Below are 27089 nucleotides of genomic sequence, written 5' to 3' on the forward strand. Positions count from 1 at the left end.
CAACAACCTTGCACTCAACATCAGTACGACCAAAGAGCTGATTGTGGACTTCAGCAAGGGTACGATGAGGGAACACAAATCAATCCTCAGAGAGATCAGAAGTGGAGAGAGTGAGCAATTTTAAGTTGCTGGGTGTTAAGATCTCTGAGGACCTAACCTGGATGCAACATATTGACGCAGCTATAAAGACGGCAAGTCAGCTCAGAGAAAAGGCAGGTGGTCCTCACAATTTTCTCAGTATCGAGGACAGTGCACTATTGTGCACGTGTCTATAGCAGCATGGAAACAGACCCATCAGCACAACTAGCCCATATGAGCAAGATGCCCCATCCAAGCTACTCCCTAGAACCCCTTCAAAACTTTTCCAATCCAATAAGCTGTGCGAACTGAGAGCCAGAATCTCCTACCAGTGGGAAACAGAGGAATGTAACGCTTTGTGTTTTGTGGAGACCTGGCTGATGGATGACATACCGGATCACGCCATCGAGCGCTCCATCTGGCGGACAGGTCAAAAAACCTCTCCGGGAAGAATAAAGGAGGTGGGATATGCTTCATGGTCAATAATGCTTGGTGTGACCCCCAGAATGTGCGTGCCCTCAAATCCTTTTGTTCCCCGGATCTGGAGTACCTTGTGCTACTGTGTAGACCTTTCTGCCTGCCTGGGGAGTTCACAGCTTTATCATCACAGCTGTGTATATTCTGCCACAAGCTGATACTGACGTGGCTCTCAAGGAACCGTACGAGACCACAGGAACCCTGGAGACTGCACACCTGAAGGCTGCCTTCAGCGCTGCCAGTGACTTAAATAGAGCATCGCTGACTAAAGTCTCTCCAAAGTTTTGTCAACATATCCAGGAGAGCACACAGGGAGATAGCATACTCAATCACTGCTACTCTCCCCGCCGCAATGCTCACAAAGCACTCCTCCGCCCTCCATGTGGAAAATCGGATCACTCCTCCATTTTGCTGCTGCCAAAGTACAGGCAGAAGCTGAAACAAGAGGCAGCCATTGTTAAAACCATCCACTGTTGGTCCAACCAATCGGTCTCCATGCTACAGGACTGCTTTGATGACGTCAACTGGAATGTCTTCCATGATGAGGATGTCTCCGAGTTCACGGATGGGATCACAAGTTTCATCCGGAAGTGCATTGAGGATGCTGTCCCCCCCCAAAATTGGTCAGGGTCTATCCAAACCACCCTGGATCAATAGTTCCAAGTGAGCAGCACTTACTGCGCAACACAGAGCTTACATTGCCGGTGACCAACAGGAACTCAAGAAATGTAGCTACATTCTACACAAAGTCATGAAGGCAGCAGAACAACAATACAGGGACAAGATTCAGCCACAACTCTCCACCAACAACACACGCAGCTTATGGCAAGGTCTGCACACCATTGCAAATTTCAAAGCTAAACGCAGTGGAGTTTCCAACATCCCTGCCTCTCTCCCAGATGATCTAAATTTTTTTATGCTCGATTCAATGTTGCCAACACTGAGCCCCCAAGGAGAGCCGCTGATGCGACCTGCAGCTTGGTCACCTGAGACTGAAGTATCCCAGCCTTTCCAACCAGCAGATAGTTGCAAGGCTGCGGGACCAGATGGCATCTCAGAGTGTCTGCAACACAACTGGCAGGTGTATTTAAAGACATTTTTAATCTCTCCCTCTCCCAGTGTAGAGGGCCCTCCTGCTTCAAAACATCCACCATCCTTCCTGTACCTAAAAAGACCAAGGTAACATATCTGAATGACTGGCGTTCTATCACATTCACCTCAATAACAAGCAAATGCTTTGAGGGGCTGGTCAAGGACTACATCTGCAGCATGTTACCACCACACTGGACCCCCTACAATTCACCTACTGGCCTCAACCCATCGACAGATGCAATAGCCACAGCTCTACACACAGTCCTAACACACCTGGAGAAGGATGCTTATGTGATAATACTATGCTTGGACTACAGTTCAGCACTCAGCACCATAATTCTCTCCAGGCTCGACAAGCAGCTCAGAGACCTTGGCCTTCACTCTGCCTTTTGGGGCTGGATGCTGGACTTCCTGTCAGATCGTCGGCAAGTGATTAGAGTGGGTTCCCTCACCTCTGCCCCTCAATACAGGTGCCCCTCAGCCCCCTCCTTTACTCTCTGTATATCCATGACTGTGTTACCACCCACAGCTCCAATCTGCTAATTAAATTTGCTGACAACACTACACTGATTGGCCTAATCTCAAATAATAATGAGGTAGCCTACAGAGAAGTAGTCATCACCCTGACACAGTGGTCAAGAAAGCAACCTGTCCCTCAACTTCGTAAAAACAAAGGAGCTGGTTGCAGACTACAGGAGGAATGGAGGCAGGCTAACCCTTATTGACATCAATGGATCTGGGGTTGAGAGGGTGAACAGCTTTAAGTTCCTCAGTATAAACATTACCGAGGATCTCACGTGGTCTGTACATACTGGCTGTGTGGTGAAAAAGGCACAACAGTGCCTCTTTCACCTCAGACAGTTGAAGAAGTTTGGTATGGGTCTCCAAATCCCAAGAACTTTCTACAGGGGCACAAGAAAGAGCATTCTGACTGGCTGCATTACTGCTTGGTATGGGAACTATGCTTCCCTCAATTGCAGGACTCTGCAGAGAGTGGTGCGGACAGCCCAGCACATCTGTAGATATAAACTTCCCACTATTCAGGACATTTACAAAGACAGGTGTGTAAAAAGAACCCGAAGGATCATTGGGCACCCAAGTCACCCCAACTACAAACTGTTCCAGCTGCTACCATCTGGGAACTGGTACTGCAGCATAAAAGCCAGGACCAACAGGCTCCAGGACAGCTTCTTCCACCAGGCTATCAGACTGACTAATTCATGCAGATACAATTGTATTTCTCTGTTATATTGACTGTCCGGTTGTGCATACTATTTAATATAAATTACTATAAGTTACACATTGCACATTTAGATGGAGACATAATGTAAAGATTTTTTTACTCCTCTTGTATAGGAAGGATGGAAGTAATAAAGTCAATTCAATACCTATCTATCTCTTAAAATCTGTTATTGTACCAGCTGCAATCTCCTCCTCCAGCAGCTCATTCCACAGGCATAAAAAGTGTTTATACTTTGTGTAGAAACAGTTGCCATTCAAACTCCGATTAAAACTTTATCCTCGAAACATTAACCCTATGCCCTCTAATCCTCGGTTCCCCAACTCTGGGGGGAAAAGACGTGAGTGTACTCTCCCCATCTATGACCCTCATGACTTTATACACCTTTTAAAGATCACATTTCAGTCTCCTACACTCTAAGGAATAAAGTCCTAGCCTGTCCAACCTTTTCCTATAACACAGCACATCAAGACCTGAAACATTCTTGTAATTTCTTTTCTGCACTCTTTTCAGCTTAATAACATCTTTCCTCTAACAGGGTGACCAAAAACAATCATAATACTTCAAGTGCAGCCTCGCAAGTGCCCTCTACAACTGTATCATGACCTCCCTGCTTTTATACTCAATGCCCTGATTGATGTAGGCCAGCAAGCCGAGAGCCTTCTCCATCATTGTCTACTTGTGATTCCACTTTCAGTGAACCATATTCTTGTACTCCAAGGTCCCTGGTCTACAACACTCCCCGGGACCCTGGCATTTACTGTGAAGGTTTTAACTGGATTTGGCTTTCCAAAATGCAACAATTTACATGTATCTGAATTAAACTCCATTTACCATTACTCAGTGCACTTACTCAGCTAATCAAGATATCAAGATTCCCTTATAATATTTCAAAGGTTCATTTATTGTCAAAGCATACAACTTAAAATTCTTCTTCAAGTAGCCATGAAACCAAGCAAAGGCAGCAGGATCATCAACCCCCAAAAAACCCTCCCTGATCAAAAAACTGAACGTAAACAGAACAGGCACATTGACCCCCAAATCCCCCTCCCTGCACAAAAGAAACCAACAAAGATTGTACAAAAAACACAGAATCTAAAAACTATAAGACTGAAAAAAAGTCTATAGTCCAAGTCCACATCAAAAATGCAGAAAAACCTGGGGAACACTCTCCGGGCCCAGTGGCAGATCTTTCCCTCTGTGTAGCAGGTCGATCAAAAGACAGGTAGCCGGTGCTCACCTTCCCCACACAGCTTGACGCTTCAATCTCCCTCGTCACTTTAATCAGCAAAATTTGATCATCTTCTTCACTGTCAACTTATCACCTGTGTGCAAACTTAATATGCCCTGTACATTCTTCTCCAAGTCATTGATATAGATGACAAGCAAGGAACCCAGCACTGACCCAAGGCATACCACCAATCATGGTCTTCCAGTCGAGGAACAATCTTCCATATGCACTCTTTTTTCTATCATTAAGCCAATTAGTCACCTATCCCTGGATTTCATGCAACTTAAACTTCCACACCAGTCTACCATATGGAATTTTATCAAAGACCTTACTGAAGTCAATATAAAGCACATCTTCCACCCTACCCTTATGTCCTTTCTTGGTCACCTCATCAAAAAAAATAATCAGGTTTGTATGACATGATCTCTCATGCACAAAGACATACTGATGACCTCTAATTAACCCATCTTTCCAGATGTACATATTTTTTATCCCTCAGAATCCTCTCCAGTAATTAACTTACCACAAGCATTAGTCTTATTGGTCTAGAGTTCCCAGATATTTCTTTGGTGCCCTTCTTTAACAAAGGCACAACATTCACTACCTTCCAGTCTACCATGTTCTTAGCCTTTAACAATCTCTGCATGTTGCAATCAGCAATAGATGGTTGGAATATATAAAATTGAGGTTCTTGCACTTCAATCCTGTTCTCTTATTCAGCTGGACTATCCATGACACTTCTCTTCCTTTTCTGAATTCTGTTCATTTCCACTAACACTTATAAACTTACTGACTCCCACGGTTATCTCAACTAAAATCTCATCCCAGCTTGCTCCTGTAATGATGCCATCCATTTTTCTCAATGTCCACTGCATCTGGTCTAAAGATAAGGCATGTCCTAGAGCTGCTGAAATGTCTTCTTCCTTCTGGAAATATAGCTTTCCTTGTGCCATCTGTGGGCCCTCACACATTTCTTCCATTTCCCTATTTGTCTGCCCTTACCAACATCATCAAGAACAGCGATCGTGTTCCCTTGGTCTTCACCCATCACCCTGCTTGCTGCTGCATTCAATACATCATCACGGTTATTTTTGCCGGCTCCAGTTTGATCCCGCCCACAGTTACTTCTTCCCCTCTCCTCTTCTTTCTACTTTGCCAAGAGATAGTGCTCTCAGGGACACCCTGGCCCATCCATCCCACTCCACCCCACCCCTATTCAACTCATCCTTCCCTGGTGCTGTACCATGCAACATTTGTTCTTGCATCTGCCTCATCACCATCATCCACGGACCAAGTGTTCTGTCCAGGTGAAGAGGAGGTTCAACCTGCACTTCCTCCAACCTGGTCCATGGCATTTAATTTTCATGATGTTATCTCATCTACATCAGTGACTGTTATATGGAGCGCCCGCACCCTGGTTCTGATTTCAAGAAAACCCACACCCCTGTACTCTCTACACATATACGTCCATCTAGATGTCTTCTCCTTTGTTCATTTTTCCGTTCTCCTTCTCACCCGCATTCCATATGCTAATCATTCCCACCCATTCTGATAGCAACTGTCACCTACTAGACTCTATCCCATCCCATCACACTGCTATACAATGACAATCATTCCACTTCTTACAGCATTTTTTTTGGGAGAGAAAGATCTCAGATTAATTGTCTACTTCAAGTCAATTTAGTTACCTTCAATAGCTGAATCTGCATTGATATATGCCACAGCTCGTTCCTGAAGCAGTTTGGCATTGTCCTTAATGTAAAAATATCAAAGCATTATTGATTAAAGCACTTTAACAAAGGGATGTCACCTCTAGTTCAAAGTTAGCTGACATAATTGTCAACCACAGTTTAAAAATGCTAAATTAGTTGCAAAGCACTTTCAGATGGTAAGAGGTTTCAAAAAGAAACAATACATGCTTACGCAATTTGAATACATTCAGAACAGATCAAGCAGTAATGGTTGATATTAATTCTAATGTAAAGTAAACATAATTTATAGTAAAGTTTTATGCATTCCCCAAGAGTGCATCCCATTTGAGCCTAAAGAGTTTTCCTTCCTGGAACAACTGCTACCATGCAGAACAAATTAATACATTCTTTCTCTAACTGGAATATGCTTGCCACAGGTCAAGAGAGAAAATTCTAGAATATATGCTTCATTACAGCTTTTTCCTGTGGGGATGTTGCTTAAATTTAAGCCAAATTTCAAATATTAGAGATTAATTAACCAATCAGTGCTGGGAATATAGCCACATCAAACAAACTTTTTAAAAATCTTCCCATCTTTGAACATTGATATTTTACATTACCACCTGGGAAGTTCTATTAAAACATTAATCTTCTTGAAATGTCTGTGTTCATTTGCACAAAATGGTGACAGCTGTTCACAGCTTCAAGGAATCAAGTTTCAAGTGATGAGTACTATAGTTTTGAAAGTATGAGGATTAATCTTTAGGTACTTGTGCATTAGCATATCAACTCAGGTAGTCTGAAAAGCAAAATAACAGATGTGGGAAATGTGACATAAAACAGAAAACACTGCAACTATATTCAGAGGCCTCCTGCACCTAATAAAACATATACTCAGTGCAGAAGTGTATATTTGTGGTCTTCTGCTGCTGTAGCCCATCCACTTCGAGGTTCAACGTATTGTGCATTCAGAGATGCTCTTCTGCACACCACTGTTGTAATGCATGGTTACTTGAGTTACTATCTCCTTCCTGTCAGTTTGAACCAGTCTGACCATTCTCCTCTGACCTCCCTCATTAACAAGACATTTTTGCCCATAGAACTGTCACTCATTGGACTTTTTTTGTTTTGTTTCTCGCACCATTCTCTGTAAAGTCTAGAGTCTGGTGTGCATGATAATCTCAGGAGGTCAGCAGTTTCTGAAATACTCAAACCAACCCATCTGGCACCAACAGAAGACCAACCAACATTCAACGTGTGAAAAAAGAACAAATCAAGCAAGCAATAAGTAAAGAAATAATACCCAGAACATAATATGCAAAGTCCCTGAAAGTGAGGCGAGTGAAGCTGGTCCAGGAGCCCAATGGCTGTAGGGCAATGGCTACTCCCTAACCTGGTGGCATGGAAGCCAAGACTAATGCACGGCCTGCCCAGTGGCAGCAGTGAGAAGAGAGGGAGATGAGTCAAAACCCAGGCAGATGGTCAAAGTCACTTTTGTTTCCCATTCTGATGCTTGATCTGAACAACAACTGAACCTCTTGACCATGTATATCTACATGCATTTATACATTGAGTTGCTGCCACAAGATTGGCTGATTAGATATTTACATTAGCAAGCAGGTTTACAGTTGCACCGAAAGTGGCCACTGAGTGTACCTAACCAATCAGGCAGCATCGATGGAGAAAGAAACAGAAAAAGCTTTAGGTTGGGGGCACTTTCATCAAAACATTAAGGGATTTATTTTGTTTCATTCAGATTTTATACAGAATGGGCATACATTCAGATGTGTTCCTTTTTATACTAACAGGAAGTACAAAATGGAAGAGCACAATTTTCTATGTCCAAATGAAAGCAATTGCAAATATAGGCAGGTAAAGGTTAAAGTGTTTTGCTACCTCGTATTCAATATTCCCCAAATAACTTCACATTTGCAACTAAACGTGCTGTGCTGGAATGAAGTACCCTAAAGGAAGATTAATATCAAAGTGAGATGCCTCTACAGTACAAGATCTGGTTGAAATACCCAAAATGTGTATTTATGCCTGAATTTTAAACAACTTACCTCTACCCACTCTGTGGATCCCAATATACCATATTCTTCAGCATCCCAGCTGGCAAATATTATGGTTCTTCTGGGCCTCCAACCTAATTGGATAATTGCAGAGTTAGCATTTGAAATGTTACAATTTCACCCATAGCTCTTTTCTACAGCTACTAGATGCCACAAGGACAGGACTCTTCTAAACAAGTTTAAGTTTTGAGACCTCTGGAGCTCACTTTGCTCCACTGAATAAGAGAAATGGATACGGTCATCTAAGTCACAAAGGTTCAGATATTCCAATCATTAGAGCAGATCCTAAATTGGGAAAATCTTTTTAAACAAGACTAGACCTTGAAATGACATTATCCCTTTTCAGTTGAAATACAGCTGTCAGATTTCGTAAAGTTAATGTGAATCTCTTGGAACCAAAAAACTGTAATATTAGACTGTTGTAAACTGTATCTGTTTTTATTTCTTAGATTAGACTGACTTTTTTTTAAAAAATTGACATGAACCCAATGGTGAAATGGACTCCTGTGACATCAGTTTCAATGATTCTATTGTCCAATGTGCACTTCAGTTGAGCGAGTTTCCACATCATAAAGAGTTCAATAAATTTACCCCACAATTCACTCAAGGATTATGTTAACAAAAATTGTGACTTATTCTCAATTAAAATTGAGCATCATCACCTTCTTAATAGGCTGGAAGGAACATGTAGTCCATATAAAGTACAGGATTCAGTAATGTTGCTTAAGCGAATGTTGCGATGACACAGTTGTTCACTTGGACCAAGAGAAAACAACCAGGTCAGATTCCTGATTGCTAAACTGCAACCTTTATTGCAGTGCAATTTGACCAATGCTGCCCTTTATGTTGAACAACATACAAAGCACTGGAGGAACTAAATGGGTCAAAGCAGCATCTGTGGAGGGAAATGGATGGAGACCCTTTATTTAGTGTGTAAGAAAGAGGAGAGGGAGCTGGTATAAAAGCTTGCTGACCATCATTACTTAGGCTCCCACATGAACAGCCACTTAGATGATGTACCAGAAAACCATGAGAGCCTATTCGAAGAAAGATCTGTGCCTTCAGGAAAGGAGAATGAAAAGCACAGCTACTAGCAACAGCAAACTGATCATCACAATAAACTGCAACACATTGAGATTTCTTTTTACCCTCTTTCACAAGCTTTGCAAAACTCCTCACAGCTTCATGTGTAACAGCACCTCCAGTGGTTGGATCTATACCTCCAAAGACCCATGCATCACGATGACCTCCTAGTATCACATACCGATCTGCCAGAGCAAATTAAGGCACAGTTTATTCTCCTGCATCAAGAAATGTTGATCGTCAAGTAACTACTTTCAGACAGCAGGGTGTGATTTTTATGTAATTTTATATTGGAAAATGAAATTTTTGTGTCAGTGCCAAATCGAAGTTCTCTTCATCCTGGCCAGACTCCGAACTCCAACACTTAGGTGCAAATTATTTACAAATCATTGCCCATCAATGTATTCAACATCTTGCTATATAAAAGATGACCATCACTACAACTTTAAAAATAAGCCATATAATAAATTCAAGTAATATTAAATTCATTAACAATCTCACCTGGCTCCACAGCTCCCTGAATTTTGCCAATGACATTGTAAATTCTTCTCACCTCGTTTCTGGTGTAAATATGCATTTGGACTTTACTAAAATTGAAAACAAGTCTCTTAGCTTTCAAGGTAAAGTACATACTCAAATTAATTGTCCTCATTAATCCCCATCATACCCTTCACCACAGGTAAAGGTTCTGCCAAAAGTTAACACTGGCTAGCAAGGATAGAATGATAGATGAGCAAGGCTTGGTCCTAGAAAAGGGCAGCACAGTAGTAGTTAGCACAACACTTTACAGTACCAGTGACCCGGGTTTGATTCCCTTTGCAGTCTGTAAGGAATTTGTACGTTCTCCGTGATCGTGTGGGTTTCCTCTGAGTGCTCCAGTTTCCTCCCACATCCAAAAGATGTATTAGTTGGTAGGTTAATTGGTCATTGGAAATTGTCCTGTGATTAGGTAGTAGTAGGTAGTAGGCAGCTGTTGATCCAAGGGAACATGGGCTTGCGCCTCTGGTGGACTATATCCTCTCCAGGACACAAGCCTGGGTGGGAAGATTTGAAGAACCAGCTGTTGCCCATGCAACAGGTTCCCGTTCTCCAAGTCACTGAAGTAGTCCAAGGGCAAGTGCCAATACAGCTTGGCACTAGTGTCATCGCAAAGGCTGCCAGAGTGAAATTGTAAACAACATCAAACTGCCTTAGAGACCCCGGCTCCGGATTTCTTCCTCAGGGTTTACTCCTGAAGCCTTTCCCATGGGTGGGTATGGGCGCGAGGCAGCAGAGGTTTAAATATCAGTTTTTTTTTCTTTTCCTAGGTGGGCTGCTGTCCAAGGCTGATGAGCCCCTCCTGCCCAAATTGTAAATTGTTCCGTGATTAGGATTGCTGGGTGGCATGGCTCAGAGGAAGGGAGGAGATGGAAGGCTTGAAATGCTGAGTTAGATGAGGGCTTAAATGACCACCAGGCTGAGAAAGAGAGGACTGATTCTGGTGGTTGAACTGTGGTTTACATGGTGTCCCACTCCATCAAAATTCAATTACCACCAAGGTTCTTGGTCACAACAGCTACAGTGCATATGGTCCTGGTTTAAACTGCAGTCCAGACCCTCCTCTCCAGGGGCTGTGCAGGCAAGGGAGGAGCTATAGCCTGGGATTTGTTGATGAGATCAGTTTTACTTCCTTTAAATATAAATTGCCCATAGAATTTATTTTCATTTAATCTTCTTTTAAAATTATTAATATTAAGAAATACAACACCCTGGGATTTGAACTCCTTAATGCAAAGGTTAACAAACGAACAAAGTCACAATATACTATATTAGGAGAGGCCAAGATAAAATGTTACTGATCACGTGAAGGCTGCTGTTCAGCTTCTATCCACCATACACATCAACCTACTGTGAGGTGTAACTGTCCTTGAAGCCAGGTCCAAAATTGTAAGAAACATTCAGTTGTCCTCTCCATTCAGGGGGGGCTCGAAATCCTGCCATGTGGCTGTTAAGAAGAGCGAGTGATGAATCTGAAATGGCAACTTATATAATTGTTTTAAAACAAATCCATTGCGTAACTCAAAGCCCAGTCAGCAAGGGGTTACGTAGTCAGTCAAATAAGTAGCTATTTTTACAGTCCGTCTCCTTCCATTCCACAATTTCCACGCAGTATTTTCTCTTTCAAATACTTAGCCACTTCTCTGAAAGTCTCCAATGGAATCCAATTCCATTCCCTATCAGTCAAAAGATTCTAAACCCCAAGTGTCCATTCCATAAAAGCACTATAATCATACAAAGCCTCTGCTGCTTCTGGCAATTACATTGTCTTTATCCAGGGGTATAATTTAACTCTGGAAAACAGCCAGCCTTTATTTGCTTTTTCTAAACCTCCCACAGATATAAACCCTACCAATTTGCCTCTCAGCATTTTCTCTTCCAAGGAAGCACAATCCCAGTTTGCCCAGTCTCTCCAGATGAATGAACTCAATACCGCCGAATCATTTCCAATAAATCTTATCTGAGCCACTTCTAACACTTGCACATCCTCCCTGTGGTATTGGGCAGTCTCCTAAGGATCCGCGGAAGCAGAGAGAGTTTATTGAAAACAGAGGCAGTCAAAGTCAAAAAGAAAGAACATGCTTGAGAACTGCTCAGCCAAAACTCAGTTATTTCCATTCATCTCTGGGCAGTCTTGCTGCCATCTCAGGCCAACAAGAGACTGAAAGATCCTTTTAAAAGTATCAAGGCTTCTGAAACTAAAGTTCAGAAACAAGTGTGCTGACTCTGACACAAAATCTCAGTCTCCTCTCCCGATCTGGGTAATCACAACCATCTTCATGAGCATGAAAAATAATAAATCCAATTGCTCCTTGCTGTGTACTGCAGCAAAAGTTACTATAAGTGTTCTTTCCAACTGCTTCCACTGACTGACCAAAGAGCTGCTCCCTGAATCACAGTGAAAATTCGATTCATGAAGAGACAAAGTGGACAGAGGACTCAAATACAACAAATTTGCTGGAATGGTTTCAACAATCAATCTCCTTTTTTCTGATCTTACAAATTCCCTCAACTGTCAATCAAGAGGAATTGGTGAGAATCCTCATGTATGGCTGCCCTCAAAAATAAGTTCCAGCTTTGTCTTCTACAAGATGACATGAAGCCCTGACCTTAACCCAGAGGATAACTGACCTAATTTCAGTGCAAACTGGAATCTAGCAAGACTGTCATCACCGTGACACTACTCTCATTTTTTAGTACGACATCCCACATCCTTCTCTTAACTATTTCCTTGGTCCTCCCATGACGAAACCTGGCATCAAAATAACACAGTAGTCATGTTGTTGCTTCTCAGCTCCAGTGAGTGCAGAGCCAAGGACTGCAAAAAAGTACTCACTGAGAAACCAAGGGCATTGAATACTGCAAACAAAATTCAAATCCACAGGCCAAGCTCAAGTCAACACGGACCTGTTCACTTTAGCATTATGAAGCATTACATATATAGTTAGCATTACAATAAACTATTTGCAGAATAAAGCACATTGGGCATCCTGCCCACACTGCATAATACTTTCACATCAACCTCCACCTCCCCCACTCCAACTAACCACACATCTCTAACAAAAATACTGAAGCTAACAACAAGAGTTTGGGAAACAGTGACCATTTTACATCTATTAAAGCCACTTCTTACAAGGGGCGTGTTGATGATGAACTTCACCATTGCCTTCTGTGTAGCAGCCCAGTCTTTGGACAAATGAATTAGTGATTGAAGAATAAGACTTCAAACGTGACATAAAGTAATTACTGCCCTTCTACAAACTTCTGAGTCATGCACTCTTTATTTCTGACACCTCAAAGCATGAGCAATTTGACTAATTTCATTACAACAAAGTAGGTCACCTCCACTAGGGTTAATTTGCCAATCAACTAACACATGCTTGGGAGTTAGAAGAAAAGTGCCTAAGGGAAACTCTCAGTCACCTGGTGGTGCAGACACCCCACAGACAGCGCTGGACATGAACATCAACACCAGATCACTGGAGTTGAGAAGCAGCCACCCTGGAAATTCCAAACAAAAGAAACTCTGCAGATGCTGGAAATCCAAGCATCATACACAAAATGCTCAAGGAACTCAAAAGGCCAGGCAGCATCTACGGAAAAGAGTACAGTCGATGTTTCGGGCCAAGACTCTTTGGCAGGACTGGAGAAAAAAAGCTGAGGAGTAGATTTAAGAGGTGGAGGGTAGGGGAGACAGAAACACAAGTTGATAGGTGAAAGCTGAGGGAGAGGAATGAAGTAAAGAACTGGGAAGTTGATTGGTGAAAGATACAGGGCTGGAGAAGGGGGAATCTGACAGAAGGGGACAGAAGGCTGTGGATGAAAGGAAAGTGGGGGAGCACGAGAGGGAGGCAATGGGCAGGCAAGGAGATAAAATGGGAGAAGAAAAAGAGGTGTGGGTATTATTGGAAGTTCAAGAAATTGATGTTCATGCCATCAGATTGGACGGTACCAAGACGAAATATAAGGTGTTGTTCTTCCAACCTGAGTGTGGCTTCATCATGACAGTGGAGGAGCCATGGATAGACATATTGGAACAGGAATGGGAAGTAGAATTAAAATGGGTGGCCACTGGGAGATCCTGCTTTTTCTGGTGGACAGAGCATAGGTGCTCATCAAAGCAGTCTCCCAATTTATGTCAGGTCTCATCAATACACGGAAGGCCACACTGGGAGCAGCAGACACAGTATATGACCCAACAGACTCACAGGTGAAGTGTCACCTCACTGCTTAGGGACCTGAATGGTAGTGAGGAAGTTGGTGTTGGGGCAGGTATAGCACTTGTTTCGTTTGCAAGGATAAGTGCCAGGAGGGAGATCAGTGGAGAGGGATGAATGGACAAGGTAGTCGCATAAGGAGCGATCCTTGCGGAAAGCAGAAAGTGGCGGGGGGGGGTGGCGTCAGGGGAGAGAAGATGTGCTTGTTGGTGGGATCCTGTTGGAGATGGAGATTACCCCTGGAAATTCCTTTTACTCTCTTCTAAATTCTACGACAAGATACACAGATTTGAAAGCCTGATCAACCTGACTCATGAACATGTTCTTCACTACTGCTATCAGACCTCTGAAACAATCATCTCTTTCACTTCCTTATTCTGGTTGTACTGCCACGTTCTCCACTCCTTAATTCTACCTTTCTCAGTTACTGTCACTTTAGTATTTGCTTTTGCACTACATCAGTTTGCAGTAATATACTTCACATCATTCCAACATTTTGCAATCATCGCTGTATTTATTATTGTTGTATCTAGTAGTACCATGCATAGTGAATACGCTGAGCTTTATGCAAACAAGGAATTTCATTGCACTCTGGTGTACCTGACAATAAACCAATCAAAATCTGAATCAATGCGTGCAAATTTTTGGCTGATAAACTATGATCAGGATAGAGAAGGAACTTTTTGGATGGGCACTGAAAACCTTCATCAAGTGCATATGCAAAGCCAGCAAAAGCAGTGGAAGGAGAACACCACATCCTGTGTCATATTAGACTTTGCAAAACAATGAATGAATGTTTGTCAGGTCAAGTGACAACATAACTCACAGCATGTGAGGTCTGTAGAGTAAACATTGTAGACACTAAATGTCTGTTTGTAACTGGATTCTTTTTTCAGGCTTATCGCTTATACTGTATGGAAACATTAATGCCCTTCTGTAAGTTCAAGGAATGTTATGTGTCTGGACACTGGAAATGTGTGCTACGTGCTAACAAAGGAGTGACCATTAAAATGTCTAATTAATTTATGAGGACTGCATTAGTGGACACAGGAAGCATTTGAAAAAAAAACAGGCTGTATTGAGACAAAAGACCAAAGAGTTTGTCTGTTTCTGGGTGTCTACCTTGTGAATATATTGGGCTGCTTTTTCATATTTTCTTTGGACTTCACTCAGAACGGGATCGCAATCAGTGTCTGGGACCCAGAGGTTTCACGAGTGAGTCAGAAATCAAGAGTTCCCCCAACAGCAACAATTAGGTGGTGACCAAGATCGTAAAACCAGAAATATTTGAGATTTGCTACATAGTATTTTGTGTGGTTTATTTGAACTTCCTGTTTTATGATAATAAATTAGGCTTAAGTTACCTTGTTGTGCTTGTCGCTTATTACATCTCCTGGGCACTCGAATTGTTGGGTCTGATCAAACTGGCCCATTACACCTCCCATCCCATCTGCGGCAAGACTTCTTCTGCCTAAGAGGAGATGACGTTGAAACTGACTCCACACTTGCTAGCATTTCCTCCTTATCCATATTTAGTATCCCAATACATTCTGCTTACTGTGACTTTGACAAACCTTTATCCCAGAAAAACAGACTCTCATTTAGGACCTTTGCCATTCAACAGAAGGCCTCCATTTTGATCCTGATTGGCTGGCATCTCCTCTCTTTTACATCTTTGTAAGAACTTTGGAATCCCTTTCATGTTAACCACCAACCTAGTCTCGCTTTATCCTTTTTGCCCTGATGTTTCTTTTGCTCCTTCTTAGCATTTTAGCATCTCCCAAGTCTTCTTGATATTGCCAAGCTGACGTGAGACACAGAGCATAGAATAGTACAGCACAGTACAGGCCATTCGGCCCACAATGTTGTGCCGACCCTCAAACCCTGCCTCCCATATAAGCCCCCAACTTAGATTCCTCCATATACCTGTCTAATAGTCTCTTAAACTTCACTAGTGTATCTGCCTCCACCACTGACTCAGGCAGTGCATTCCACGCACCAACCACTCTCTGAGCAAAAAACCTTCCTCTAATATCCCCCTTGAACTTCCCACCCCTTACCTTAAAGTCATGTCCTCTTGTATTGAGCACAGAGGCGCTGGCTATCCACTGTATCTATTCCTCTTACTGTCTTGTACACCTCTATCATGTCTCCTCTCATCCTCCTTCTCTCCAAAGAGTAAAGCCCTAGCTCACTTAATCTCTGATCCTAATGCATACTTTCTAAACCAGGCAGCATCCTGGTAAATTTCCTCTGTACCCTTTCCAATGCTTCCACATCCTTCCTATAGTGAGGTGACCAGAACTGGACACAATACTCCAAGTGGCCTAACCAGAGTTTTATAGAGCTGCATCATCACCTCGCGACTCTTAAACTCTATCCCTCAACTTACGAAAGCTAACACCCCATAAGCTTTCTTAACTACCCTATCCACCCGTGAGGCAACTTTCAGGGATCTGTGAACATGTACCCCAAGATCCCTCTGCTCCTCCACACTACCAAGTATCCTGCCATTTCCTTTGTACTCTGCCTTGGAGTTTGTCCTTCCAAAGTGTACCACCTCACACTTCTCTGGGTTGAAATCCATCTGTCACTTCTCAGCCCACTTCTGCATCCTATCAATGTCTCTCTGCAATCTTTGACAATCCTCTACACTATCTACAACACCACCAACCTTTGTGTCGTCTGCAAACTTGCCAACCCACCCTTCTACCCCCACGTCCAGGTCGTTAATAAAAATCACGAAAAGTAGAGGTCCCAGAACAGATCCTTGTGGGATGCCACTAGTCACAATCTTCCAAACTGAATGTACTCCCTTCCACCACCACCCTCTGCCTTCTGCAGGCAAGCCAATTCTGATTCCACCTGGCCAAACTTCCCTGGATCCCATGCCTTTAACTTTCTGAATAAGCCTATCGTGTGGAACCTTGTCAAATGCCTTACTAAAATCCATATAGATCACATCCACTGCACTACCCTCATCTATATGCCTGGTCACCTCCTCAAAGAACTCTATCAGGCTTGTTAGACACCCACCACAGACGTAAGGCTCACTGGTCTATAATTACCCGGACTATCCCTACTACCTTTTTTGAACAAGGGAACAACATTCGCCTCCCTCCAATCCTCCGGTACCATTCCCGTGGACAACGAGGACATAAAGATCCTAGCCAGAGGCTCAGCAATCTCTTCTCTCGCCTCGTGGAGCAGCCTGGGGAATATTCCGTCAGGCCCCGGGGACTTATCTGTCCTAATGTATTTTAACAACTCCAACACCTCCTCTCCCTTAATATCAACATGCTCCAGAACATCAACCTCACTCATATTGTCCTCACCATCATCAAGTTCCTTCTCATTGGTGAATACCGAAGAGAAGTATTCATTGAGGACCTCGCTCGCTTCCACAGCCTCCAGGCACATCTTCCGACCTTTATCTCTAATCGGTCCTACCTTCACTCCTGTCATCCTTTTTTTCTTCACATAATTGAAGAATGCCTTCGGATTTTCCTTTACCCTATTCGCCAAGGCCTTCTCATGCCCCCCTCTTGCTCTCCTCAGCCCCTTCTTAAGCTCCTTTCTTGCTTCCTTATATTCCTCAATAGACCCATCTGATCCTTGCTTCCTAAACCTCATGTATGCTGCCTTCTTCCTCCTAAATAGATTTTCCACCTCACTTGTCACCCATGGTTCCTTCACCCTACCATTCTTTATCTTCCTCACTGGGACAAATTTATCCCTAACATCCTGCAAGAGATCTCTAAACATCGACCACATGTCCATAGTACATTTCCCTGCAAAAACATTATCCCAATTCACACCCGCAAGTTCTAGCCTTATAGACTCATAGTTTGCCTTTCCCCAATTAAAAATTTTCTTGTCGTCTTTGATTCTATCCTTTTCCATGATAATTATAAAGGCCAGGGAGCGGTGGTCACTGTCCCCCAGATGCTCACCCACTGAGAGATCTGTGACCTGACCCAGTTCATTACCTAGTACTAGATCTAGTATGGCATTCCCCCTGGTCGGCCTGTCCACATATTGTGACAGGAATCCATCCTGGACACACTTAATATTCTGCCCCATCTAAACCCTTGGAACTAATCAGGTGCCAATCAATATTAGGGAAGTTAAAGTCACCCATGATAACAACCCTGTTATTTTTGCACCTTTCCAAAATCTGCCTCCTAATCTGCTCCTCTGTATCTCTGCTGCTACCAGGGGGCCTATAGAATACCCCCAGTAGAGTAACTGCCCTCTTCCTGTTCCTGACTTCCACCCATATTGACTCAAAAGAGGATCCTGCTACATTACCCACCCTTTCTGTAGCTGTAATAGTATCCCTGACCAGTAATGGCACCCCTCCTCCCCTTTTTCCGCCCTCTCTATCCCTTCTAAAGCACTGAAATCCAGGAATATTGAGAATCCATTCCTGCCCTGGTGCCAGCCAAGTCTCTGTAATGGCCACTACATCATAATTCCATGTATGTATCCAAGCTCTCAGTTCATCACCTTTGTTCCTGATGCTTCTTGCATTGAGGTACACACATTTCAGCCCTTCTACCTTACTGTCTTTACACCGTTTATTCTGCTTCTCTTTCCTCAAAGCCTCTCTGTATGTTAGATTTGGCTTTACTCCATGCACTTCTTTCACTGCTCTATCGCTCTGGGTTCCATCCCCCTCACAGATTAGTTTAAACCCTCCCGAATCATGCTAGCAAACCTACCTGCAAGGATACTGCTCCCCCTCGAGTTCAGGTGGAACCCATCCAATCTGTACAGGTCCCACCTTCCCCAGAAGAGATCCCAATGATCTAAAAATTTAAAACCCTGCTCCCTGCACCAACTCCTCAGCCACGCATTCAACTGCCATCTCCTCCAATTCTTACCATCTCTGTCACGTAGCACGATACCTCCAATTCTGCTACTTCACCCACTGTATGCTGGAGTTGAGGAACAATTTTGGATCCATAATGAAATATTCTCATCTTGAAAGATTGGAAATTAATCCTTTATAATATTGCCCCAGCACTTTTGACAATGCCCGTGTTGGTGAAATCAAAAGATAATAACAAGGCAAACAAGATGCATCTAATTACAGTCCAAGGCAATGGATTGTGTCATTGACCATGCTGTTAAGTGATACTTACTAATACTCAGTTTTGATTTCGCAGGAACACTTAGCTTCAGACAATATTGCGACTGGGTGTAAACACATAAAAGGAGCTGTATTTCAAAAGCAAGGTGGGAGTGATTGCTCTGAGCATCAAGGTAGTATCTAATCAGGTGCAGAAAAAGGAGCCCCAGTTCATTTCAGCCTCAAAAGATTTCTGCAGGGAGTTTCTTTGGGACAGTGTCCAAGGCCCAGTACTCTTCTGCTGTTGAATTAATAACCTTCCATTCTAAAGATCAGAAATGGGGACATTTATTGACAATTGTAGAATTAGGTTCAGTAAACTCCAAATAGTAATATTAAAGAATCAGCTAAGAGGCAAACAGCATTTGAGTTACCTAAATTCCTGGCGTCCAGAGACATTCTAACCATCCACTTTTGACACTCACTGGTATTATCATAACCAAAGTACAAGTTATCAATATCTAGGCAGTCTGTATTACTTCGATGCCAGGTTTCTACCATGACAAGAGATTAGTGGGAGCTCAGATGAAACACTTCAAAATTGTTCTGAAAGCCTCCTTGAAAATATTTAACATTCTTGGCTTGAAAAGTGCCGCATCTGTACGTGGCTTCTGTACTTTCTGGCAGATTCAGTCAGTTACGATTAATCATAATATTTCATGCACTCTGACCCTGAACAGCTTCTAGATAGTTTGCGATCATAGGGATCGGTTGCTAAAAGCTGGCTTCGTCAGTGTTACATATCATGAAGGAATTTAACAAAATCTGCATATGGTCAAGGCCATTTCTCCCATCTTTTTTCATCAATGTCTATCAGAGGGTATGATTATATACTCAAAGTGATTTCACAAAGAAATAAAATACAAAAAGAATGCTCATTTATCTGATAGCTTCGATGGATGTTAAGACACCCCTAAGAATATCATGATTTGAAGCGTTGTCATGATGCAATTCAGAGAACTACAACACTCAATTTCCAGTTGCAAGTATGACCCAGGTAGGCTACTTGAAAAACTTCTAAACTTGCAGGAATTATTTTTGTGTCTGCAAAACAAAAACCTATACATTTCTATAGAAAAAAATTATGAAAAAATGTCAAAGCAAGACAGTATCTCTTGTCATTTTAGAACATACTTTGAGACAAAATTTGATTTCAATGGATACAATAGTACAAATTGCTTAAAGGCATGCAAAAAACATTGTTCAGTTATTTTACAATTACATACATTGGTTGCTACTGATATAGATAAAGTAATATCTGTATGCCAAAAAAACCTACTGGTGTTATAGTCTATTAAGTGGGAAACTCATCAGCTCAAATCCTACCCTTGCAGTGAAAATTTGAAACAAAACTCGTAAGAATTCAGAGAACTTACTGCAGCAACTTTTCTGCATCATGATAGCCAATAGGATGAACAGGGATGTGTGGAAGGCCAACAGCTTCATCCAATCGGAAGGCATATTCTGTGGGGGAGGTGGGGGAAGAATAAGAAAAGCTTTTAGTTTCAAAACGCACGGATCTACATTGAAGCAACATACATCAAAGTTGCTGGTGAACGCAGCAGGCCAAGCAGCATCTGTAGGAAGAGGTGCAGTCGACGTTTCAGGCCGAGACCCTTCATCAGGACTAACTGAAGGAAGAGTGAGTAAGGGATTTGAAAGTTGGAGGGGGAGGGGGAGATCCAAAATGATAGGAGAAGACAGGATGGGATAGAGCCGAGAGCTGGACAGGTGATAGGCAAAAGGGGATACAAGAGGATCATGGGACAGGAGGTCCGGGAAGAAAGACAGGGGGGGGGGGTGACCCAGAGGATGGGCAAGAGGTATATTCAGAGGGAGAAAAAGGAGAGTGAGAGAAAGAATGTGTGCATAAAATACGTTGCTTGAATTTCCAGCATCTGCAGAATTCCTGTTGTTTGCGGATCTACATTGAGTTCATTTTCAGCAATTTATTATTGACAATGGAAATATTTTTGTGATTACTTAGGCATCCATTTTTACATAAAGTTCTCAATGATAACATACTTCAAATCAATTATACAAATAGCAACAGCAGCAGTTTCCATTATTATACAAGGATGCTGACAAATTCCTATCCAAAAGACTTTTAAAGAAAGGACTTCGAGTGGATTCAAAGGAAAGGGAAAACCAAATATTTAAATATGATGTCAACTTCAGTTTACATTCTTTTATTCATTTGCATTCAAAAATAAAAATGTTTAGAAAAGTGATGGATTCTGGATATTAAGGGAATCAAGTGATATGGTGTTCATGCAGGAAAGTAGTGCTCAGATAAAAGGTCAGCCATGATCTGACTGAACAGCAGAGTAGGCACGTAAAGTTGAATGGCCTAACAAGTGTCCGCATTCACACACCTCCAGGCTTCTCTTGCATCCTCTTTAAAATTCTTTCAACTGAAATTAGTGTTCCTCTTCAAATGCCTATTTCCTCAAGCTTTACCTCCCCAGAACCAAATAATATTCTCCTCAGGGTTTACCATGCTTTCAGTTCATCTGTTATCTGCATATTTCAATATGAATACCTCAATACTCCGGTCCAGGTAATTATTTAGAAAGTCTAGTGCTAGTGCCAAACCCTGGAGTTCTTTATGTTCCTCCAATCTGATATCACACCTCTCTACTCCCTGTCCCTTAATTACTTTTCTACTATTACCTTTAAAATCAATTTTGCTTCAAAATCATTCATATTACATTGTCATATATATCCTGAAAACACACATCCATCAACTACACCACCTTCACTATCCCCTTAATCCAAGATGCCATATATGGCTTGTATTTAATGTGATTTATTTCCTATTTAATTTCTTGCATTCTTCAGTAATTTTGCTTAATTTATATTTCTTGCTATGATCACCAATTTGTTTTCATTTGTTCCAAAGTATCTCCACGCTGGAAAAACAGTCCATATGCATTATGAGCTCTACAGTTCAACTGGCCTGGAAATTCTACACATGGTACTTGTTCATAATAGACATGGCAGTAAATGCTCAGGTAGGAAGCACTGTAACATTCACATCTCTAGTGTCAATATTGTTGCTTCAAAAGAAGGAAATGTGATTTTTGCCAACAGATGAATTTGTCACTTATAAAATCTGTCTTTATCTCCACACAAGATTTTAATCTTTGTATATCTTCAATCTTTATCACGTTACTTTGGTAAAATAGTAGCTCCTTTTAATATAGATTTATGGGTCTACAAGATGGAAACAGGCCTTTGGCCCACCAAGCCTATCCTGAAGAAAAAACACTCACTTACATTAATCCTTAATGCACCAGAGTCCAGAATTCTCTGCTGGATTTACTCTTTCAATAAGCAGTTTTTAAACAGAAGATTAAAACCTTGGCCAGTTCCACTTTAACAATGCTCCGCAGGGACTCTGTCCTTCTTCCCCTCTGCCATTCTCATCATAACCTCCACCCTCCTCTGACCTTACATCTGACTACAAGTCCCAACACCACACTTTCTACTTCTCTTCTGCCCAAGGTACCCTTTTCCTCAGCATCCCACTCCCCTTCCTGCGCTCTCCCTCTGATTACCTTCTTCTGAGCCTATACTTTGGCCCAGCTCCAACCCATGTACCCACACCTCAATGTGTTCCAAGTCCATTAGCAAGGAGTCATCACCCATCTCTAGACTTAATAGATGAACTTTTCTCACCACCTCCTTTCCTCTTGGATACCCATATTTGGCCTTTTACCATCTCTTGACCTTTAAATTCCCTACAGCCATTGCAACTTCAGATTCATTTATTTATCACATGTACATCAAAACCTGGCATGTGTTAACAGCCATCACAATCTAAGTATGTGCTGGGGGCAGCCCACAAGTGTCACCACACATTCTGACACCAACATTGTTTGGCAGAACAACACAGAACACAACAAAACAGAACAAGCAGCAAATCACTCCCTCTCTCTCAACCCCAGACCAGGCCATCTCTAGCCTCTAACAGTCTTTGCAGACATTCAACCTCCCTCAGTTAACCACTTCCCTCACGCACTCCATCCTCACCTCATCAAACCCACAAACAAGGGCAGTGCTGTTGTGGTCTGGTACACAGAACTCTACCTTATAGAGACAACACAACAGTTCTCAGGTTCTCATACCTATTACCGGAGCACAACCCCTCTGACGAATCATTGTGGGCATGGTACTATATGCAACACTCAGGGGCTGCTCTGAGCACATCCTTAGCTGTAGGTTGTTAATGCAAACAATGCATTTCACTTTGATAAATAAATCCAGTGGTGAAAGTAACTGGTAACATAAATTTCTTAAAATAGAATTGTCACTTCTAGATTACTATCACTCCTGCATCTAACTTACTTTGTGGAAAATTGACCAGAGATTTCCTATATGCAAAATTCAATGCATGTAATTGCTATTCTAGCCACCCACACTCGATCATTAAAGTGATGGATGGAGCTAGGAATAGTGCTCAAGCAGTACTTCTTCAGCAAAATTTGTTCACCAATGCTCTTCGCTGTACTTATCTGAAGCAGATACAATTTTAAATGTTATTACAATGACTGATTGTCCAGTATTTTATAAACAATTACCTTCCATGCTATTAGAGAAAACTTTGTATTAGGTCCTACATGCTCACCCTCATCACCTCCAGTTGTTCTATGTCAGGGGTCCCCAAACATTTTTGCACCGTGGACTGGTTTAATATTGACAATATTCTTGCAGACTGGCCGACCGGGGGTGGGGGTGTTCAGATAGTGTTAAACTCACCTCAACATGCCTTTTATAGTTAGGGTTGCCAACTTTCTCACTCCCAAATAAGGGACAAAAGTAGCAGTCAAATCCCAGGACACTTTACCCCAGGAAACACTACCATGACCACGACCACAGTACGTGTGCTTGCAACAGTGTGTGTGCAACAGAGTGATCAGCAGCACTGGGACTCCACAGGGGACTGTCTTGTCTCCCTTTCTCTTCACTATTTATACCTCGGACTTCAACTACTGCATAGAGTCTTGTCACCTTCAGAAGTTTTCGGATGACTCTGCCATAGTTGGATGCATCAGCAAGGGAGATGAGCTTGAGTACCGGGCTAAGGTAGAAAACTTTGTCACATGGTGTGAGCAGAATTATCTGCAGCTTAACGTGAAAAAGACTGGTGGTAGACCTGAGGAGAGCTAAGGTACCGCTGACCCCTATTTCCATCCAGGGGGTCAATGTGGACATGGTGGAGGATTACAAATACCTGGGGATACGAATTGACAATAAACTGGACTAGTCAAAGAACACTGAGGCTGTCTACAAGAAGGGTCAGAGCCGTCTCTATTTCCTGAGGAGACTGAGGTCCTTTAACATCTGCCGGACGATGCTGAGGATGTTCTACGAGTATGTGGTGGCCAGTGCTATCATGTTTGCTATTGTGTGCTGAGGCAGCAGGCTGAGGGTAGCAGACACCAACAGAATCAACAGCCTCATTCGTAAGGCCAGTGATGTTGTAGCGATGGAACTGGACTCTCTCACGGTGGTGTCTGAAAAGAGGATGCTGTCTAAGTTGCATGCCATCTTGGTCAATGTCTGCCATCCACTACATAATGTACTGGGTGGGCACAGGAGTACATTCAGCCGGAGACTCATTCCACTGAGATGCAGCACTGAGCGTCATAGGAAGTCACTCCTGCCTGTGGCCATCAAACTTTACAATTCCTCCCTTGGAGGGTCAGACACCCTGAGCCGATAGGCTGGTCTTGGACTTATTTCATAATTTACTGGCATAATTTACATATTACTATTTAACTATTTATGGTTCTATTACTATTTATTATTTATGGTGCAACTGTAACGAAAACCAGTTTCCCCCGGGCTCAATAAAGTATGACTATGACTATAAGCTTTGCACGGGCACTGTGCACATGCGCGTACATACCGATTCCCCCCCCCACAAATTGGTTTTGCCTTCATCTTCCCGACTATACTATACATACATTATTTCTACTTTATATAGGCTGTGTATTTATCATGTCATTCCTGCTTTTACTATATGTTAGTGTTATTTATTTTTGGTTTTATGTGTTATTTGGTATGATTTGTTAGATTATTTTTTGGGTCTGGGAACGCTCAAAAATTTTCCCCATATAAATTAATGGTAACTGCTGCTTCACTTCACGCCATTTCGGCATGAAAGGTTTCATAGGAACGCTCTACCTTAGCGGGGGAAATACGGGAGAAGGGCGGTCTCGTATGGGACAAATCAATTTAGCCCAATATATGGGATGTCCCGGCAATTACAGGACAGTTGGCAACCCTATGTTCAAGTTCAACAGTGCATGACAGGAAATGAGGAAAGGTGCAGCCGACTTATATCGCTACCTCACGGCCTGGTAGCACATGCTTTGTGGCCCGGTGGTTAGGGACCGCTGTTCTATGTGAACCAGACAGAGCACAGCAGTACAGTATAGTACAGGCAAAACTTTTAGCCTGCTTCAAGATCGATCTAACTCTTCCCTCCCACATAAATCTCCATTTTTCTTTCATCCATTTGTCCAAGGGTCTCGTAAATGCCTCTAACGTACAACAACCCTTGGAAGCACATTCCATGCATCCACAACTCTGTAAAAATCCTACTTCTGATATCCCTCCTATACTTTCCTTCAATCACCTTTTAAAATTACATCCACTCATATTAGACATTTCCACCTTGGGAAAATAGTGATGGCTGTCCACTCTATCTATGCCTCAAATCAGCTTACACAACTCTACTAAAGAACCTTTCATCCTCCTTCTCCCCAAAGAGAAAAGCTTTAGATCGCTCAACCCATCTGAAGACTTGCTCTCTAGTTCATGCGGCACCTGGTAAATCCCTGTCCTCTGTCTAAAGCTTCCACATCCTTCCTATCTAAAATGAGGTGACCAGAGCAGAACACAATATTCCAAGTGAGGCCTAATCAGAGTTTTGTAGAGCAGCAACATTACCTCGCAACTCTTGAATTCAATCCCCTGGCTAATGCAGGCCAATACACCATATGCCTTCCTGGCCATCTAGTCAATTTACAGTGCATAGCAACTTTACAGGATCTATGGATACGGACAACAAGATCTCTACTTCTCCGCACTGCTGAGTCCTGCCATTAACCCTGTACTCGGCCTTCAAGTTCAACCTTCCAAAGTGTATCACTTCACACTTTACTGGATTGAACTCCATCTGCCACTTCTCTGCCCAGCTCTGCATCATTTCGATATCCTGTTTTACCCTACAACAAACATCTACACTATCCACAACACCACCAACCTTCATATCATTTGTAGACGTACTAATGCACTTTCCACTTCCTCATCCAAGTCATTTATCGAAGTCACAAAGAGCAGGGGTACCAGAATAGATCGCTGCGGAACACCACTGGTTACCGACCTCCAGGCAGAATACTTTCAATATACTAAAACATTTTGACTTCTGTGGGCAAGCCAATTCTGAATCCACTCAACCAAAGTTTCCAAGCCCCCTGACTTTCTGAATGAGTCTACAATGGGGAACCTTGTCAAATTCTTTTTCTAAAATCTATACACTCCATCCACTGCTCTACCTTCATCAAATTGTTTTGGCACTTACTCGAAGACCTCAAGAGGTACAGCCTGCTCTTCACAAAGGCATGCTGACTAACCCTACCTGGTTCTGTAAATGTTCATAACTCTTGTCTCTAAGAATCTTCTCCAACAATTTGCCCACATTAATGCAAGACTCTCGTCTATAAATCCCAGTTTCTTGAACAAAGGAATAATATATGCCACTAATCTTCTGGTACAATTCCTGTGCCCAGTTAAGATGTAGAGATCATTACCAAAGGTTCAGCAATCTCTTCCCCCAATTGCTGTAGTAACGTGGGGTATTGCACATCCTTTCCGAGCATTATCTACCTAAAGTTTTTTAAAAGTTCGGGAACATACTGTATTAAACGTTGCCATGTTCCAGTATATCAGCCTGTTTTATGCTGTCCTCACATTCATCAAGGTCCCTCTCACAGGTAAATACTGAAGCAAAGTCTCCATTAAGGTCCTCCCCACCACCATTGACTCCACACAAACACTTACTCTTTCATTCCTGATCAGTCTTACTCTCACTCTAGTCATACTCCTGTTAAATGATACGAAAACCTGGTGTTGATAACAAGGATAATCTTAGTTACAGAGCGGCAGTGATCTACTTGTAAGACCATAAGACCGAGCAGATCAGGCCATTCAGCCTATCCAGTTTG

At 42.4% G+C, this 27089-nt stretch overlaps 1 protein-coding gene across 1 annotated transcript in view; it reads right to left on the reverse strand.

The window, feature by feature from the left end:
* naalad2 (N-acetylated alpha-linked acidic dipeptidase 2) overlaps nucleotides 1–27089 on the reverse strand; it is a 106951-nt gene that overhangs the window by 39233 nt on the left and 40629 nt on the right. Inside the window, exons 7-12 of the mRNA XM_063052836.1 lie at nucleotides 20229–20316; nucleotides 10853–10948; nucleotides 9466–9551; nucleotides 9030–9149; nucleotides 7873–7955; nucleotides 5807–5870 (exon numbers count right to left, since the gene is read on the reverse strand). Of these exons, the coding sequence (XP_062908906.1) occupies nucleotides 5807–5870; nucleotides 7873–7955; nucleotides 9030–9149; nucleotides 9466–9551; nucleotides 10853–10948; nucleotides 20229–20316 (537 nt within the window). The remainder of the gene's footprint in view (nucleotides 1–5806; nucleotides 5871–7872; nucleotides 7956–9029; nucleotides 9150–9465; nucleotides 9552–10852; nucleotides 10949–20228; nucleotides 20317–27089) is intronic.

The sequence above is a fragment of the Mobula hypostoma genome, chromosome 7, assembly GCF_963921235.1.
Source record: "Mobula hypostoma chromosome 7, sMobHyp1.1, whole genome shotgun sequence".
NCBI lineage: Eukaryota > Metazoa > Chordata > Chondrichthyes > Myliobatiformes > Myliobatidae > Mobula > Mobula hypostoma.